General features: G+C 38.3%; 3 protein-coding genes across 3 annotated transcripts in view; 1 reads left to right on the forward strand and 2 right to left on the reverse strand.

Annotated features, from left to right (window-relative positions):
- The window catches only part of LOC140922003 (leucine-rich repeat serine/threonine-protein kinase 1-like), a 48,012-nt gene extending 46,737 nt beyond the window's left edge, over positions 1-1,275 (reverse strand). The window contains exon 1 of the mRNA XM_073372027.1: positions 16-1,275. The gene's annotated coding sequence lies outside the window, so the exon portion shown is untranslated. The remainder of the gene's footprint in view (positions 1-15) is intronic.
- Positions 1,276-3,847: 2,572 nt separating this feature from the next.
- On the reverse strand, positions 3,848-9,377 carry LOC140921864 (pre-mRNA-splicing factor syf2-like). The gene is made up of 7 exons (XM_073371865.1): positions 9,356-9,377; positions 9,053-9,214; positions 7,403-7,528; positions 7,028-7,145; positions 5,849-5,939; positions 5,154-5,255; positions 3,848-4,289 (listed from the first exon to the last, which is right to left on the reverse strand). The coding sequence occupies exons 1-7, from the start codon at positions 9,374-9,376 to the stop codon at positions 4,124-4,126; spliced, it is 786 nt and encodes a 261-aa protein (XP_073227966.1). The 5' UTR covers position 9,377; the 3' UTR covers positions 3,848-4,123.
- A 99-nt stretch (positions 9,378-9,476) lies between these two features.
- On the forward strand, positions 9,477-16,545 carry LOC140922013 (acetyl-CoA acetyltransferase, cytosolic-like). The gene is made up of 7 exons (XM_073372038.1): positions 9,477-9,688; positions 12,047-12,228; positions 12,951-13,068; positions 13,349-13,492; positions 14,017-14,294; positions 15,269-15,379; positions 16,322-16,545. The coding sequence occupies exons 1-7, from the start codon at positions 9,487-9,489 to the stop codon at positions 16,490-16,492; spliced, it is 1,206 nt and encodes a 401-aa protein (XP_073228139.1). The 5' UTR covers positions 9,477-9,486; the 3' UTR covers positions 16,493-16,545.
- The last annotated feature ends 1,458 nt before the right edge of the window (positions 16,546-18,003 follow it).

The following is an 18,003-nucleotide window of genomic DNA, read 5'->3' on the forward strand; positions in this document are numbered from 1 at the left end:
AAATGATGTTCTTACCTCAATTTCACTCAAGCTATTTGTATAGACGTTTCTCGATGGTGATTCATTTTGTAACGCCGGCAAGCCGTGTTGACCACAGTTTTTTGCTTCACGAAAATATCTCAACGTCCAGAAAATTAAACATGACTTAAGAATATGTTCATGTTAACTTCTGGGCGTCAGACGACATTTTAAGCATAAAGCCAACCCACTGAATCGTAAGATTCGATGGGGAGATCACCTCTTTGCTACCAAGTAAGGATATGCTATCGAAGGCGCAGCGATCAAGAGGAGTTACTGTGGGTAGGGTGGGAAGTGAAACTTCTTATTTGTTGTTGTTGAAAAAAAAAATTTAAAAATGAAACTTGACGTGTGGAAGGGAAATTCTTTTATGGGAACACATTTTAAACAACTAGCCTTATTAAAAATGAAAGAGCAACGATTTAAATCTGGAATTTTCAAATTTCCCGAAGATTCTCTTCCCTTCCCGTGTGACAATAAAACAGCTGTCATTCATGCCTATTCCACCGGAAAAGCGGCAAGAGAGCTTATAGGTGGGATAGAAAAATAAACTAAAAATTGAAGAAATGGAATGAAGTTTCTTCCATCCGGTCAATCCTATTTCTGTGAAAAACCGGAACGCTCTTTACTTCAAAATCGCTATCAGAGCAATTCAGCGATGTCAGCGCACTTAATTTTTCAATAACAACTAACTTCCGGTTTGTCAGCGGAAATGCTGTTCAAAATTTTCAAACAAGGGAGCATGGAAGACGAATTGTCTCGTTGGATTCAAGAGGCTGTTTTCTCCTCGTACATGGAAGAATGTCAGATATTCAATGAGTTAGACGGTGCATATGGATTAAACTACAATCTTGTACAAGAATCCTCAAGTGGAGCTGCGAGGAAGCGTAAGTGCTCTTGGGATGAGGACAACTCTGTTTCGGCGGGAAAACAATCAAGGAGCGGTTGACGATTTGACGAGACAAGACAAACGCAATATCAAGCCTTTTGTTTTTCACATTTTCAGTTTGAGCATCGATGAGATAAAACATTATTCATGAAACTGATTTCCCTCTTGAAAATGTTGGAAATATCAGACGCTGAAGCAGGGTGAAGATCACACATTTCCGCTTTCGGCCTTCGTCTTGCACAGAAATGCCCGGTCGATTTTGTGGGGTCAGTTTATTTTCGGCGAGACGTTTCTTTTGAGTAAAAACCTCTGGGACCAAGGTATACCAACATTTTACCTTGAATTTTTCTCAAATTTCGGGAATTCATGTGCTAACCTAAATTTCGGTGGATACTGTTCAAGGCTATGAAATTTATAAAGGAAAGACGCCATATTTGCAGATATCGCTAAGGCAACTGTCATGGAAGTCTTCTGGTACGTGCTCTGGAACATGTCCTATGTGGCCTGGTGACAAGTTGGTAAATATCTTGTTCCTGTAAAGCCAAAAAACAGTTAAAGTGTTCCTTCTTCTCGAAGAACCAGGGCCGTTTGCATTTTTGAATTTGGTAAGAGCGGGCATATTTTATATTGGAATTCTTTCAGTCATTTCTGCTCTTTATGAACTGAAGCAATTGTTAATCAACTCCTGACTATTTGATCACGAGACCAAGATGATCTTTTGTTACCTCATAAGTGTCATCAACCTATAAAAGGCCATTCAAAGCCGATTTGGATTTGATTAACGTAATCCAGTTATACTATGAAAATAAAACTTGTATTTCTGCCGATGTATGTTGTCTCATCAACGATAATCCAGATGGTCTCTAGAGTGTTCATATCACGCGAGTTTGCCAGCCGGTCGTCCTTTGGTATAAAGTTTGCAAATTCTTCTGATGCCATGCCTGCATGAAATGTGCACCGCGTTTTTTCTCTTCAATGCTTTCCAACCTTTGTTAGTCACATATCTCCCTAACGTTGTGCTCGAAACTTTGATATTGTTTTAAGTTGAAGTTTTTTTACCTTTCAATCTTGTTGAATTATTACCCATATACTCACAGCTTTTTCGATAACATTTCTCACTCAGTTAATAAAAAAATGGCCATCTATTCCTTGGAGTTTCCTGGTTTGTCTTCTAACATCTTTACTCTTGACCACCTGTTCACTCACCATTCAGACGTCTTCAACAGTTTGGCAATTTCTTTGACTAAATGGCCAGAATACCATGAAAGTAGATGCCTGAGCTGTAGCACAAACAGCGCATGCCTTCATTTTTGCGAAAGAGTGGAGAGAACAAAAGAAAACAGCAAAAATACGAAAATAGAAAACCTACACAATGGGCAGGAAAAATATGACGGGGAAAAAAACTTGTGTATGTGCACATTTGGGGCAAAAATGAAAAAAAATATTATATTTTCTTCAAATTTTAGATTGAAATTGCTTTGAACTGTTATTTAGAAAAATTTCACAACTAAATTGGTTTACATTGGCCTAAAGAAGCATTACATGCTTTGCAAAAAATACAATTTAAAATCAGAACGAACTATTGAAACACCCTGCAAACACTAGCCAGGAAACAAAAATAAACAAACTACAGTGGGTTAAATTCTGTGTTACTTGAGGGCTGATTTAATTTCCCTACTATCTACCCAAAACTTCGAGGGAAGCATACTCGCTTTTGATACAAAACTCAGGTTTGTTGAGAAGGAGCCTGGGTTGTAGCTCTATCAAACGGACTACTATAAGATTCTTAGAAATCATCTGCAAAATAATCATCACGGCTGTGCTCTAAGGAAAATTGAAGGGAGCCCAGTGCTCTGATACTGTAAAATCTAGGGTGCCCAGCATATGATTTGTGTGAATTATCTAAGATTTTCTAGTCGCCCGTGGGCAAAAGTTAGATGCCAGGGGCCACCAGGCTCTGCTAGAGCACAGCCCTGATGAAGAAGTCATCAAGGTTACAGACCCAAAGCATACATTTTGTATTACAAAACAATGAAAAATATGGAGTATATTTGAGACCAGAACAAAGTTGAAAATTAAGTTAACACTGGGTTAAATTTGCAGATGTGCCCAAAGAGGGGTGTGTCTGCAAGCATCTTTACTTTGCTTCACTCCGTTTAGTTCTATTTTTATTATTTCATTCCATTTATTTTAATTTATCACCAAGTACCATAAGCCAGAGCTTATTGAGCCTATTTACAACTCTATTCAACTGGATGTACAGTCAAACCTTAATTCAAACACAGCGGGGGCAATAAAACGGTCCGTATAAATGGGGTGCGCATAAGGTGGCTTGAATTTAGAGAAAATGTAAGGGCTTTCTTTCCCCAGGGACAAAGAAAACTGTCCATAATCATGAGGTGTCTGTATTAAGTGGGTGGGGTTTGACTATACAATTGGGGAATTTAAAAAGGTACAGAGTGAAATAAAGGGGGCACTAGCAATCTGTCTGAAAGAAGCTAAAGTCACATTTGGCCGTTGCTTCACAGGATTCTTACACTTTTTTTGTGCTTATCAACCTCCTGCATGCAACCATAAACCAATAGTACAAGCTAGCTGAACCAGTTACCATTTTGTTACGTATAAGTGCAATCTCAGTTGTGAGTGATTTATGTATTAAAACATTAAAAAGGTCATTGATATTATCACACTCATAAAAGTCCTAACAAAAGAAAAAAAACTAAACTGAGTCCATCTCCTTTCTGAATCAATATTATTTTTTCATGAATTGCAGTTCTTCTTTTAGGTGCTGCCTTAATGAGTGCATGGGTATTTTCCCAGTAGTAGTAAAGTAGTGGTTAAATAGTGTCTCATGCAGGACTGTCGCTAACATTTCAAGCTGCCGGGTATATGCAATTAGTAGGAGAGGAATCATAAAGCAAGGAAGGACTTTTTGTGCTATTTACCTTCTGCTTCCTATGAAAGTAGCCGGGGAAAATCCCCGCCCCTGGCTCTTACTGACAGCCCTGCTCATTAATTTCATGCCTGTCAATCACATCACTGTTGTATCTTGGATTCGATCTATTTTAATTACACTGCGCTCAACAGCTTGAAAGTGTCTCCATGGATTGTAATCTAGAACAAGTAGTGTTCACGTATTTAACAGCAAGAACTATAGCTGTTGTTGTACAGAGTAGTAATATGCACAGGACTAGAAAATTCCATCTCTGATATGATTTATATAGCAGTTCCTCTTTCCAAGTTCTGCTTGATTTCAGCAGTAAATGGGTCATAAAACCTGGCCAGTTTCTGGTTGAACTTCATGTTACGCTCATTAATATAATCAATGTCTTCTTCATCCAAGTGAGCTCGTCTACGGCTGTACTTCTCTCTCTTTTGAATTCTAAAGAGAAAGCCAAAATAAGAGAAATTTGAACAAACCTACAGATCATATCCTAATTTGTTTTCTCAAAGGTTGGCTCTCTTGAAAGTCTGTAAGTCAAGTTATCCAAGTCACGTAAGTCCTGCAAACTTTGCAGGTTGCAAATTAGCAAATTTGACTCACAACATAGCCAACCTCACTTGGTTCCTATGTTTTTTCAGATTTCAAGAGCCATTAAATGCACAGACTTGGCATTTTTTAATCGTGTCTTGAAAGAAAAGCAAGGAAAGGTCTCCGATCTGCCCTTCTGCTGTTCCAGTAAAATATCACCAGGCATAGATCCAGTGGTAAAGAAAAAATATACTGTACATGATACTTTCTAGCCTTTAATCCCTGTCAGTAATCCAATGTTTCAAATTGAATCAACAGGTGACAGGGTTTTGTCGGAAAGAATCTAGCTCTTGACTTGTATAACATGTGATGCACATAACCTACATGTAATAGAGTACTAAAGTGATGATGTCATAAAAATTAAATTTCTGAAATTATGGGATTTGTAAGGATATTCTGAAAGAGCAATGTCAAGAGGCCTACTTACAAAAAATGAGCATTTCGGGGCAAATTGTCTAAATTTTTTTGGGGTCGACCCCCCAAAAAAAATTAGAAGGGTTTGTATGGAGTTTTCTGAGTATAACTGGGCTACAATGTCAGAGACAATTTGCCCCGAAATGCTCATTTTTTTAATTTCTAATAATAGCATTAAATTAATATGGTAAAATGTACAGTCTGTTTAGCTCCTGTGCCTCCTCTTTTCTGTTCCCTTGCATAATAATGTACTTTGGAAACAAGAAACCAATGGATAAAGGTGAGGTTTAATTTACTTACTGCTTTTCCAAGTCTGCAACCATTCTGTCCACAGCAGCTTCAGGCACTTTACCCTGTCCTCCATAAGTCACATCATCTACACTTGGGTACATTGCCTCTCCTCTACAAAAATAACATGTGTTCATTCATGTCCAGCTCTCAAATCAGAAGTCTAGTGCCCTTTTACAGAAAACAATTCTCCATGAAATTGCCACTAAGAAATTGTTAACAAATTTGCAAATTCAATTTATCATTACTTATCTTTAATGGTATTCTTAAATGGCATTAAGGTACCCAAAATTCACACAGCATTTATAAACTTAAGGCAAAGGGTTTATTTCATTTTTGGCACCGGACACGGCAATACATGTTCACGGTCTGTGTCTTAAATTTACCTAATAACACCTAGTTAAGCAATAGGGATGATTTCATGACAAGCCGAACAAAATCTGCAAAATTATAATGCATTTAACATATAACCAAATGAATTTAGATGTGTTTATTCAGTTTTTCTCAAGTCAAAACAAAAATAATGTTTTCCTTGTTGTCCAATAGACTGAGTACACTACCTTCAATTTCCCAATTTTTCCACCTTTTAGTCATTCAAACCATGGAGAAATCTTTTTCCTCACTCCCCAAACTGACACAAATCTTGCATGCACTCAGTTTTCTCCCCACCAATATAAGCCGTTTACAATCTGAGATGCTACACTTACTTTTGGTCTTTTTCTCTTGAGTATTCATCTACAGAAGGTTTCATCTGTTTGGTCAGCCGCTGGTACTGTCTGTACTGAGCTGCAGCATAGTCTGTATGACACACACACAAAAAATGTGTGGTAAAGCTTAAAATTAACTTAAGTGACATGCATCCTTCATGTATGGCTTTCCATGTAGTCATCTCTCCATTGTTTACATGTAACTAGGGATTACATGTAACAGGTTAAGACTCTGGTCACTTCCAGTATATTTTCTCCATTTTATGGTAACAGAATTTGGCTCATACAGTAGATAGTCAGTAGCATAGCTGTTACAAGTCAAAATTAAATTCAGGTTAAATATCTTTAATCTACAGCTGTAGATTGTTTCGCAATTTCCTTTGCCTCCTAGCCCTAACTGATGAATAATTAGGGTTGAGAATAAACCTAGGTTAAAAAGTTTTAACCTGAATTTAATTTTGACCTGTAATTATATCATAGCCAGTCAGAAGACTGGTAGGCATGAGCGATTAATTGCTCTACCACATGTAATAAATTATACATTTTGGGGTGAACCAAAGAGCCCAAGAGCTTAAAATGATGGTGAGGTCAGTGCATTCTATTCATGAGTGCAATCAACAGAATTATAAGCAGGGCTACGAGAAGTCGAAAAGCTGGCAATGCCCCTGACGGCAGTCTGGTGAAAGATAACTTGGTACAGCTCTATTTCCACAAGGACGGAACTACAGGTTCTACATGAAACCCAGACAAAACTACATTTTACCACATGTATCAAGGTCATAAAGTACAGACTGGTTAGAACATACTAGATGAGATTATGACCTTGTTTTAGTTTGGATTATCATACCATTAGGTACTGATGCTAGGTCACCACTGGTCTTGTATCTGTTTATCCTTTCTAGGTGAATTGAAAAGGGAGATACGCATACAAGAACCAAAAATATTGTTTAAAAAGAGGCGGGAGCATAGACAGGTCTTGGGTTAATAAAAGGGTCATAATTTTGAACGGCTACTTTTCAGAGTAAGCACTTTTCGTCTAAATTAAAATTCACAAATAAGGCACCTCATCTGGCCCCATAGCTTAAGACTGCTAATAATAATAATAATAAATTATTGAAGGAGAAAGTCATTGTGTGTGTGTAATTTGTAAGGTTTTTCTGTTAACATATATGTAGATACCTGAAAAGCCTTGATCAGGATTCTTCTTTTTTCTCTTCCTCTCAAGTCTATCTGCATCCTCTGCAGTTACTTCTAACAACTTAACCCTGTCATAATTTTCTCCACGGGCTTCAGCTTCCTACATAGTGCAGTTTTAAAATCAAAATGACTCACTTTCACAAAAAACAAACATTGACTGACACACTCCATATATCAACATGTACAGCTATCTTTCAATGCTATTACCAATAATATCAATGACTGGATGAAGCCTCACAAAACAACCTTAATTACATGAACCTTGGATTTTTGAAATCTGATTACCAGTAAGTACATTACATACCAGCTACTTTAGTGATGTTATAATACATGAAAATTACGTTATTAATGATGTACCTTTCTGGCGTCTTCTTCCTTGTTCTCCCATTCAGTCTTCCTTTGCATTGCATCCCAGTTTGCAGGCAACTTTTTCCGTCTATCTTCTTCAACAACTTCTTGGTGATTTAATTTTCGAGCTTCATTCTAGAAAAAAAGGTTAATAATTTAAGTTCTACAAAATTATACTTTTAACAAAACTTAACTGTTTCTTACCGGTAACTTAGGTCTTAAGTAAACACAATACTCCTAATAGCAGGGCTGATGAAAAATCCAGTTTAATGTAAAAATATTGACATTATTGAGAAAAAGTAAGATCCTGATTATTTGAGATGGAGGCTGGTATTCACTAGCAATGGACTTGATTAAAGTTGTGATATACACCCAATGTAACTATAGATTTTATATATTGTTATTGACCCTGTGAAATCAAAATTGAGAACCACATGCTTGTCAAAAGAGCTAGTGGAAAGAATCAGACCATTTTCCTCTTCTTCTGACATTCTAAACCAATCTCAATGCTTATCGAGATTGGTCTAGTTCTTGTCATTTCTTCAGTTCTTGTTTTCACTAGTCATACACCCATAAAAGGAATCAGAAAACCTTTTTCAATGGATCATATTTACAATCTGTGTTTCTTTTTGCAGCTGCAAAAACAATTCCATTGTACAGGGTTTGTACTCTTTTGAGTTCTTCAAATTCTATGACTTTCCATGACTTTTTCCATAACCTTTTCTAGTTTTCCATGACCTTAGGTTTAGCTGTCACTTTAAAAATTTTCAAAACTTTACTTGTTTTAGCATATTTTTTTACCATACACAGTTCAACAGAAACAAACTGTGGTCTCCACCAAAATGCGTGTCATTCGAACTGTTTAACAATATACTCCTCTTTATCTTTCATTATCCTTGCTTTATCATCTGTGGTAACTAAGCTACCAAACAAAACTTTTTACAATTTTCCATGACTTTCAAGGACCAAAAATAATCATTAAATTCCATGACTTTCCAGGCCTTGAAAATGAAATTCTTAAATTCCATGACTTTGCAGGCTTCCCATGACCTGAACAAACCCTGCTGTTAGTAAAAACCAGCCTCGTAAGTATAACCTCATATCAATAAATTATTTTTACTGGCACTTCCATATATTTACATTGACACTTTTTTGCAGATATGACGTTAGCTCAAAAAACAGCAACAACGGACCAGTGAGAGGTAATGCTAAGGAATAAATAATCACTCCACATCTCCTCGGGTCTGTTTTAATACACACATGCAAGAGATGTGATGTCAATTTATTACTAGAATTTCTGGCCACTAATATGAATTTTTGGTGCAAAGTACAGAAAGCAAAGGATCCTTTCCTGCTCAACAGCATGCAAATGAAAATGTAAGTGGCCAGGGAAACAAGAATATCTAGAGTGACTTGAATGAATGTTCTCGGTAAATAAACGTTTCATATTCTGATTTAACAGTTTTGTTTTCCAAAGCAAAACTTTAATTCATCATCAATACATGTATTTCTGGCAAAATTTGTTAAATTTCACTCACTACTCGTGTTTTGATTTGAGATCTTAACTGAAATGCAAATGGTAAGCTAACTTGCATTTCCTAGCCTTCGTTTTTAGTTTTTTCAAGATCAATATTACTCTCTTTCAAACACATGCCTCACCCTTCTTAGATGAAGCTCTCGCAATCTCTTCATCCTCTCTGCTCTTTTTTCCTCAGCCGTGGACGATGATGAAGAAGACGGCCCCGCTAGATCTTTTTCTTTGACGATGCCGTTGCTGCTCGCCTCTTTGCTGCTTTGGCCCTTCATTGCCAAGTTATCATTCTACAAAACAAGTACGTAAACGTTGGAAAAGGCAATAAAACTAGCGGGTGAACCTTTCTTTCGGCCATAAAGGCCTTTTCTTGCAAAGTAACTTCAAAATAACCGAAAATAAGTCATTCACGTATCAAATCCGCGACTCACCTCTTCGACCTGTGACGCCATGTTTTTTCTTTCTCCTTCTTGAGCCTTCGGGTGCATGGGTCAGTGGATTTCAAAATTAGAAATGTAGCGTGTATGTAACTGCGCACGTAGAATCCTTCTTATTTGAAGCAATGGCGGCAAGTTCGGGTTATAATGATTCGGATATTGTCATCGTAGCAGCGGGAAGAACGCCAATTGGGAACTTAAATGGTTGTCTTAGTTCTCTGAAAGCTCATGAACTGGGATCCATAGTTATTCAAGATGTTTTATCTCGTGCAAAGGTCGCGCCTTCTGACGTGTCAGAAGTGATCATGGGACAAGTTTGCACCGCAGGTTAGAAAAGTTTCTGATATTGTCCACATATTCAATTTTTTTTTTCGATCTTTCAGAAGCAATCTCCTCTTGTTTCTAAGGTGTGGGTTATTGAGCCCAACTGTTCGAAAAAACTCATTAGTTTAACTACTAATTTGTTTTCTGTACCAAACTTTAAATTTTAGATTTTTTTGTTTTAAGAGTTTCAACAGACTACTGAAATAAATATTGACGCACCGGTGAGGTTTAGATAATTCAGGTTAAGTTCGCTGGATATCTCACATTTTTTTTCCAGTTTCATGGTCCTTTATATGCTTCATCCAGAGGGTTCGAATTTTTTTAGTGGAAATCATGGTAGTGTTGGTGGATTGTGGTGTGTTGGGTAAGGGTTTTAGTAGAGTCGAAAATTCCCCCGGGGGGGGGGGGTACTTGGGTTATTTTCGGTTGGTCTGTCAGAGCCCCTTGCCCATAATAGTCTATTCTGTGACCAATTATAGGCCCCATCTTAGTCACTTTTGGGCAAATATGTAATTTTCACGGTCACTTTCCATTTTTTCCAGTTTCCTGATCCTTTATATGCTTCATCCAGAGGGTTCGAATTTTTTTAGTGGAAATCACGGTAGTATTGGTGGGTTGTGGTGTGTTGGGTAAGGGTTTTAGTACAGTCGAAAATGTACTTGGGGTTAATTTTGGCTGGTCTGTCAGAGCCCCTTGCCCGTAATAGTCTGTTCTGTGGCCATTTATAGACCCCATCTTAGTCACTTTTGGGCAAATACGTAATTCTCGCGATCCCAACTTAGTCACTTTCTATTTACATGTATGTATCTACCTTATCAATCCTTTAAATAGGTCATCCTAAAATGAATTGACCCATTTTTTAAGTTGAGTGAAGAACACTTTTATTTTCACCTACAGTTCAAACATTCTGGTACATTTGCTAACCGTAAAGAAGAACTATCTCACCCTAAAAATCAGAAAATGTACGACCCCATTCTAGTAACTCTATCAAAAATGCAAACCCATCATGGTCATTCCAGTCGTGAAAATGCGACCCCATCCAGCGGCACCTCCCCACTAGCCTCTTACAAGGAAGTAACCCCCCTGCACCACTGGGGAAAATTCCCTAAGCGACCACTCAAAATGCGAAGATAGAGTGGTCTCTTATGGGAGATGGTCACTAATGTCCAACACGTGTACTGATATTAAATTGAATTTAAATACAATATCAAAACTACAAGATAAGCAGTGATATGGGACCAAAAGTTCTGAGAACCCTCGGATCATGACGCATCAAAGGACCTTATGAATCCCTGCCCAGAGTGGACTCATCATTCCTTTGGTACAACATGATTTAAATCAAATGATCACTGATCACTGATCCCCAAAGGAATGCACTCTAAAAAGTTGCATAGTACAATACATGCCAACTCTCCAGGATAATCGGGGAGTCTCCCGCATACAGCACCGATCTCCTGCTCTCCCGTACGGGTCACCATATCTCTCGGATAAAATCATCTTTTGAGCTTTTCTGTGCCTTAGGTTGAGATTCAGCCCATTTTTAGCCCAAAACTTGAATTTTTCTTATTTGCAGTATGGTTTCTGGGAAATTTTTGCACGTATTTAGTCACTGTCTAAGATTATTTCTGGCATTAAAACAATGATTTCGAATTTTGATAGTGTGTAATTCATGTAAGATTTCATATAATGCATGTCCTAAGTCATTCCCATTGGGGGTGGGGGGGAGGGGGTCCATTGAAATTCTGTGGGGGGAGTAGTGAAAAAAAAGAGAGCCTCCAGGTTTTAGATCTCCAGAGGTTGGCATCTTTGTGGTACAGTATAACAAACACAAATATCAGACTTTATATTAAGGAGTCTCTTACATGAGGTAAAAACAATGGAAAATTCTAAAACTGCCATCCCCAGCCATTGTCACAGTCACTTGTAAGAGGCAGTCATTTATGAGAAGTTCCAGCCATAGAAAGGCGCGTTAACCTTTTTGGTTAGATGGTTGCTTTTGGGAGGTGGTATCTTACGTGAGGTTTTCTCATCCCTTGTTTCCTGAGTCACCTGGAGCTAACACTTTTATAGCAAGTATTTTTATCTGTAAGCTTGCAAATTACTTCTACCAGTGCCTCTCATAGTTCACAGATAATCATTACTGAGTTCTGTTAGAGAGCCTGCATAACATACCCATAAGAAAATAATGGGATGTAAGAGAAACTCAAAAGGCAGTAGCAGCTGCCTGTAAGGCTTAAAAAATCCTCTTTCTCTTCTTCCTTGTAGGGATAAAAGTGGTTTCTTAGGAAGAATAAGCCATTTATAGTTAACAGTGGAAACTGATAAACATACACTATAGTACTTAAACACGATTAATTTCAGGTCAAGGCCAGGGTCCTGCACGTCAGGCAGCATTGCATGCTGGGATCCCATCATCTGTACCAGCATATGGTGTGAATATGTTATGTGGGTCAGGATTAAAGGCTGTGGCACTTGGTTATCAATCTGTATCCAGTGACAAAACTTCTATTGTTGTTGCTGGAGGTCAAGAAAGCATGAGTCAGGTAAATATTAACCTGAGAAAATGGCCAACATTTTGCTTTGCTTCAACCAATCAGGAGCACTACCCAGATCTGTTAGTGACACGTCATCAGTAAGGAATTTCTGTGCATGTTCCTCAGACATCATTTCACGTACGGGAAACCAGTGACATTGCAAAATGTTGCCTGCCCTTTAATTGCGCATTCTGCCACCTGAGTCCTGGTGAACAAGTTTCAAATACATGTAGGCTTGTAAAAATGTCTTGAAAGTCCTTGAAAAGTAAACTTCTTGAAAATAATAATGTTTTCTCCTTGAAATAATAAATGCTGGAATTTTGGCATTTCTTTACACATAAATGTTTTAATGTTGTAATCTAAGGTGTACCCGTGTGCGGAACACCAGTTTAGGGACTTGTTTTTGCAAGTATAAGATTGTCGTGTAAACAGAAAACTGAAGATCATAAGAATTTGATCGCAGTTTTAGTGTCCAAAAAATATGGCTTACTGTAACTGAAAAACTGAACCTTAGAAAGTTCAATAAAAGTGACAACTCTATTTTTGAACTGTCAATCTATGAAACTGGCGGATCAGAAAGCAACATAACTTACCAGTAGTTTAATGCAAATCAGCAAATAGTCACATAAGTTAATTTGGCTGGAACTTTGGGAGTTTAGACCAAGGATGCATGAAACTATAGGCTAATTTCTAATAAATTTATTAATATACTGTTACTGTCACGTTTTCAGGCCCCACACTGTTGCCATATGAGATCACCATTAAAGATGGGTGATGTTAAACTTGTGGACTCTATGATGTTAGATGGTCTTATTGATGCATTTCATGACTATCACATGGGAATTACAGGTAAGAAAAATGGTCAGCACTATAAATGAGACACAAAAATATTTCATATATGGAAGACAAATAATTTTTCACTGCATTTTGTTCTTCAAAAACAAAACCACAGGTTGTTAAAAGCTTAATTTTAAAAGCAAGTACTTTTGTTGGAATTGTTGAGAGACAAGTTGCTTAAAACCCTTCCATCTAAAATCCCCTTGAAGTTAAAAATGACCAAAGTCATATTGCATCACACAAATTCCCAAAACATTAGTTCATAAGAGATTTTCCAAATACATTTTTTCAGCTGAGAATGTTGCAAAGCAGTGGAAAGTCAGCAGGCATGAACAAGATCAGTTTGCTGTTACGTCTCAAAACAGAGTAGAGAGGGCACAGAAGGATGGCCACTTTAATCAAGAGATTATCACCATTCCTGTGAAAATAAGAAAAGGTAAGAAAATAGATAAGAGGCAAACTTTTTAGATTTCTTGTAGAGTAGACCACAGATTTCTCAGTTGTAAGATATTAGCTTGAACTGATGTTAAAAATAGTAGCTGAGTTCTACATATGCTTCTGTAGCTTGTAGATAACAACCTGTTTATGAATAATTCACTGTAAATGCATTTTTGCAAGAATTTAGCACGTATAGAATTAGACTGCCAAACAGCCTGTTCTTTTGCGCAGGTCTAGAACACGCAAGCAGTCAAGCAAAAGTCTTTATTTTCAAGCAAGTGCGAAAATGGAGTGTGGTACTAAGGAGAGACTGACTTTTGGTTGATACAGGAAGTCTCCTTTTCAGCTACAATGAAATTCGCTGATTTAATGCAGTTTAGGTCTCTTCTGCTAAGATAAAGAAAAAAGGACAGAAACACGCGAAAAAGCAAAAAAAAAAAGAGACAAAATGAAAAGTATATTCAATACAAAGATTATTTTAACTACTTGCAATATTGTCAGATAGACTGTGTTCACTTACAGGTACAATAGAAGTCAAAGAAGATGAATTCCCACGTCATGGTACCACAATGGAGGGCCTAGCTCGTCTCAAGCCTTGCTTTCTCCAAGATGGCACAGGTACAGTGACTGCTGGGAATGCCTCAGGAATCAATGATGGCTCTGCGGCAGTTGTGCTCATGACATATGCAGAGACAACCAAAAGTGATGCGGCACCCCTGGCTCGTATTGTCTCCTGGGGTCAGGCGGGTGTGGACCCATCTGTGATGGGTACAGGGCCCATTCCTGCCACTCGGAAAGCTGTAAGTTGGTGTGACAGTCATTGTTTGGGGGTTGCTCGTGAGCATAAATAGAAGGGAGCTTAAGCAATGACGACGGCGACGGCCACGAAAACGTCACTTAAAAAGTGAATTCGCGCTGCCTAAAACTTTATCGCACTTATTCCATCTCGTTTAATTCGTCAAATGTTGTCAAATTTTTTTGGAGTTGAATTCTAAAGGACTGTATCAAAGTTCAGGAAAAGAAAAAGAAAGTTGTTGCCGTGTGTTCCCGTCCTCGACAAAACGTGAAATTAGGCTCTTTCACGTTGTAGTCGTGCAACGAAGTCTAAGAAATGTACAAAAAGCGTGATGCACGTGCGAAGTTGGTCTTTTGCCAATCTAAACCAATTGCTTTTTTGCCGTTGTCGTTGCCGTCACCGTCGTCATTGCTTAAGCTCCCTAATATGGACCTTTTCACGGTTTCTTTCAACTTTCGACACGGACAAGTTAGGGGAAACCGTCGACACCACTGAAAGAGCGCCTTAATATTAGTAAAATTGCCAAATTTGAAAGTGGTACGTCTTAACCGAGCAAAGATAGAGCTTCGCAAAGTTGCGAAAATTTATAGACATTTGTATGTTGGGGGGCAAGTTTGTACCCCCCTACATACAAACGTCTGTAAAAATATGAACATTAAATGTTTTGTCGCATTGGCTCACTGCACAAAGAAGATTTTGATTTTATGGAGGAATGTTTGGCATCAGCGGTAGAAGTCTCAGAAGTCGCGTGGGTGAAGTGTTCGCTTCGAATGTTTCTCTGATCGCCATTTCACTAAAGATATGTTGCAGTTATCACAGTTGTATTTCCAATAACTTTGTTTTTCGTTAATAGCTATTTTCGGCAGCAATCAAGAATAGCTTTTAGTTCCAACGCCAGGACCGCATTACTTTCACATTTAAAGCGATCTTTCAAGAATCATACTAAAGATATTTTGTCGCCTTTTCTTTCCTCTGCAGCTTCAAAAGGCCAACTGGAAAATTGAGGATGTTGACTTGTTTGAGCTAAATGAGGCCTTTGCAGCTCAGTCATGTGCTGTTATTAAAGATCTGGGACTTGATCCGCAAAAGGTACTTTAAACAAAAACATACATGAAACTCTTGCCTGTGGACCCCTCGTTATCTGGCAAAATTACAGAAGTTGGAGTGACAGTAATCCTTATCCTTTTATTACGGACTCACGGACACCGGCATTTTCCCGCACAATAGAGATGAATTATCCCCATCAGGCAGGTTATCCGTCGGATAATCCGTGTCAGACGGATACTGATCCGTCTTAATGAGATCAAACGGACGGTTTTCACACATTGGACCAATAGTCTGTCCGTTCATCCGTCCATTTTGTCGGATTTAAAAAGACGGATTATCATCACTTTGTCTTTTCTCTTGGATTTATTACTCTTCTTTGCAGCGCATAATCTAAAACTGGTGTAAATGAAAATACAAGCCACGCCTTTTATGCAAATGTTTTATGAGCAAATTCTTTTTGTACCTCAGTATTGTTGGTAGTGACGAAAATTTATAGTGATTCCCTACACTATTAAAAACATCGTCAAAATAATCACTAAGCACAAGAGCCATAAGCATCATTATCATACATTGTACTCGCTATCTGTTTTCTCATTGGTTAAGAGCTTACAGCTAATTTTGGAAATCAGCGCAACCTACAGATTAGTTTTAGTTATCTGCTAGCAGATAACTGACTAATGTGTAGGTTGCGCGCGCAATGCATGATTTCCAATAACAATATCAATTCAGGTTCTTTGCTACGGTGTGTTTGTCGTTATTTTCTTCAAAACAATCTATAATAAAACAATTATTAGATTCGGTTTTTGTGATATCCGGAATAATCAAGGTCTCGGTGAGTGTTATCAGCCTCGGCCTTTGGCTCGGCTGATAACACTTACCTCGACCTTGATTAATCCGGATATCACAAAAACCTACTCCAATAATTGTTTATTATCAACACTCACAGCAATGTGACTTAGTATTATTTTAATACTGTATTTTCAGGTCAATGTCAGTGGTGGCGCTATAGCTCTTGGACACCCAATAGGAGCGTCCGGGTGCAGAATTCTTGTTACTCTGTTGCATGGCTTAAAACGGACGGGTGGGAAAAGAGGAGTAGCTGCACTGTGTATTGGCGGTGGTATGGGTATTGCTATGTGCGTGGAAAGGTTATGATTAGAACTGGTACGCAAAGAGGACGTTGTGATTGGCCGCAATTTGTGATTGGCTTTGAAAATTGAAAAACCTCGCGCAACTTCAGCTAATCAAAAGTAAAACCAAGAGAGCATAAAGGGGACAGAGAAGGCATCCCCCATACACACCCTATTCCATAGGTAATTCGTCTCGAGTTATTTTTAAGACCACAAATCCCAAGGGGGATTAGACAACTGCCAATCACATAGCGCGAATGTGTTCCGCGTTGATGACCCACGCTCAGAACCACGCGTCCTTCACGAATTGACGCTGAAAAAAATGGCGTAAGACGCGGAGAGCGATATTGCTATTCGTTTGGTCGACGAAAACGACTAAAGAGAGATTTCTACTAAAGCGGTGTCAGCGAAATGGAATTAAAAAAGAATCGCCCTTCCTCTCTTGTATAGAGCTAACAGTACAGCAGGGAAATCCTTAACGCACTGAATATGCTCTCAGGATCATTTATAATTTACAGTTTGAAGAGAGTAATTTCTGTTTTGATTTTTATTCTTTTATTGGTCTTTTATTATTCAACAAAATAACACTTGGCGTCCTACTTGCTTTATTGTACAAACGACTGGTTTCAATAGACCGGCGAAATTTCTCATTTTATTAAAGCACTGAGGTTACGACAACTTCGAGTTAAACTGATTTCACGGGTTGTCAAATAGTCCAGCGATTCCCTTTTCCCAGGTGAGCGCCGACTCATTTCGCTTCAATATTCAGAAATGCTCTCGATCTCTTTAAGCTTCATTGTCTTTCGCCCGACATGTTTTGCACGGCGTTTAGTCATGCGAAACCTCCACGAAACCTCCACGCAGCGCGCGAGGTAACTTTATCCCGATTCTAAAAATAACTCGAGACGAATTACCCATGGAATAGGGTGTGTATGGGGGATGCCTTCTCTGTCCCCTTTGTCCTCTCTTGGTAAAACCTAAGTCACTCGTGACATCACTTGCGCGTTTTCCCGCGCTTGAATTTTGCGCCAAGTGCAGGTATTCACCTCGAAATATGATTGGTTAATTTGATTGTCAGACCACAGTGTGATTGGCTAGAGCAATAACTTACGTTTTTCTGTTTCAAACCGGCTGAAAATCTCCGTTTCAGACAAAAACGGATACGTGTGGACGGCTACGATGTGAAACTTCCTAATGCGACGCGGAGGACCGATGAACAACCCTCAAGAAAAATTCAGAAAAATTTCAGAAAAATTCGCCCACTTTTGACAATTTTAGAGAGGCTAAATAAACGCGATAAAGTTTGAAAGAACGGAAATTGTAGTGTCGTTTTCACTGCCGTCTTCCTTGTGGTTACTTGAGCTTTCTTATACCTAACTTCACGTTAAAACCATTAAAAGTTGGTCTTATAAGATTTCAATGTCCATGGTGCGAATTCGTTCGTGAACATTTATGGTCATCATAACCGTTGTGGCTTCACGTTGCAACATTTGTTGTTACTGTGTTGCACAGACGAGCAGAGAAAATGTACCAAAC

Source organism: Porites lutea, chromosome 1 (assembly GCF_958299795.1).
Source record: "Porites lutea chromosome 1, jaPorLute2.1, whole genome shotgun sequence".
In the NCBI taxonomy this organism is placed as follows: Eukaryota; Metazoa; Cnidaria; class Anthozoa; order Scleractinia; family Poritidae; genus Porites; species Porites lutea.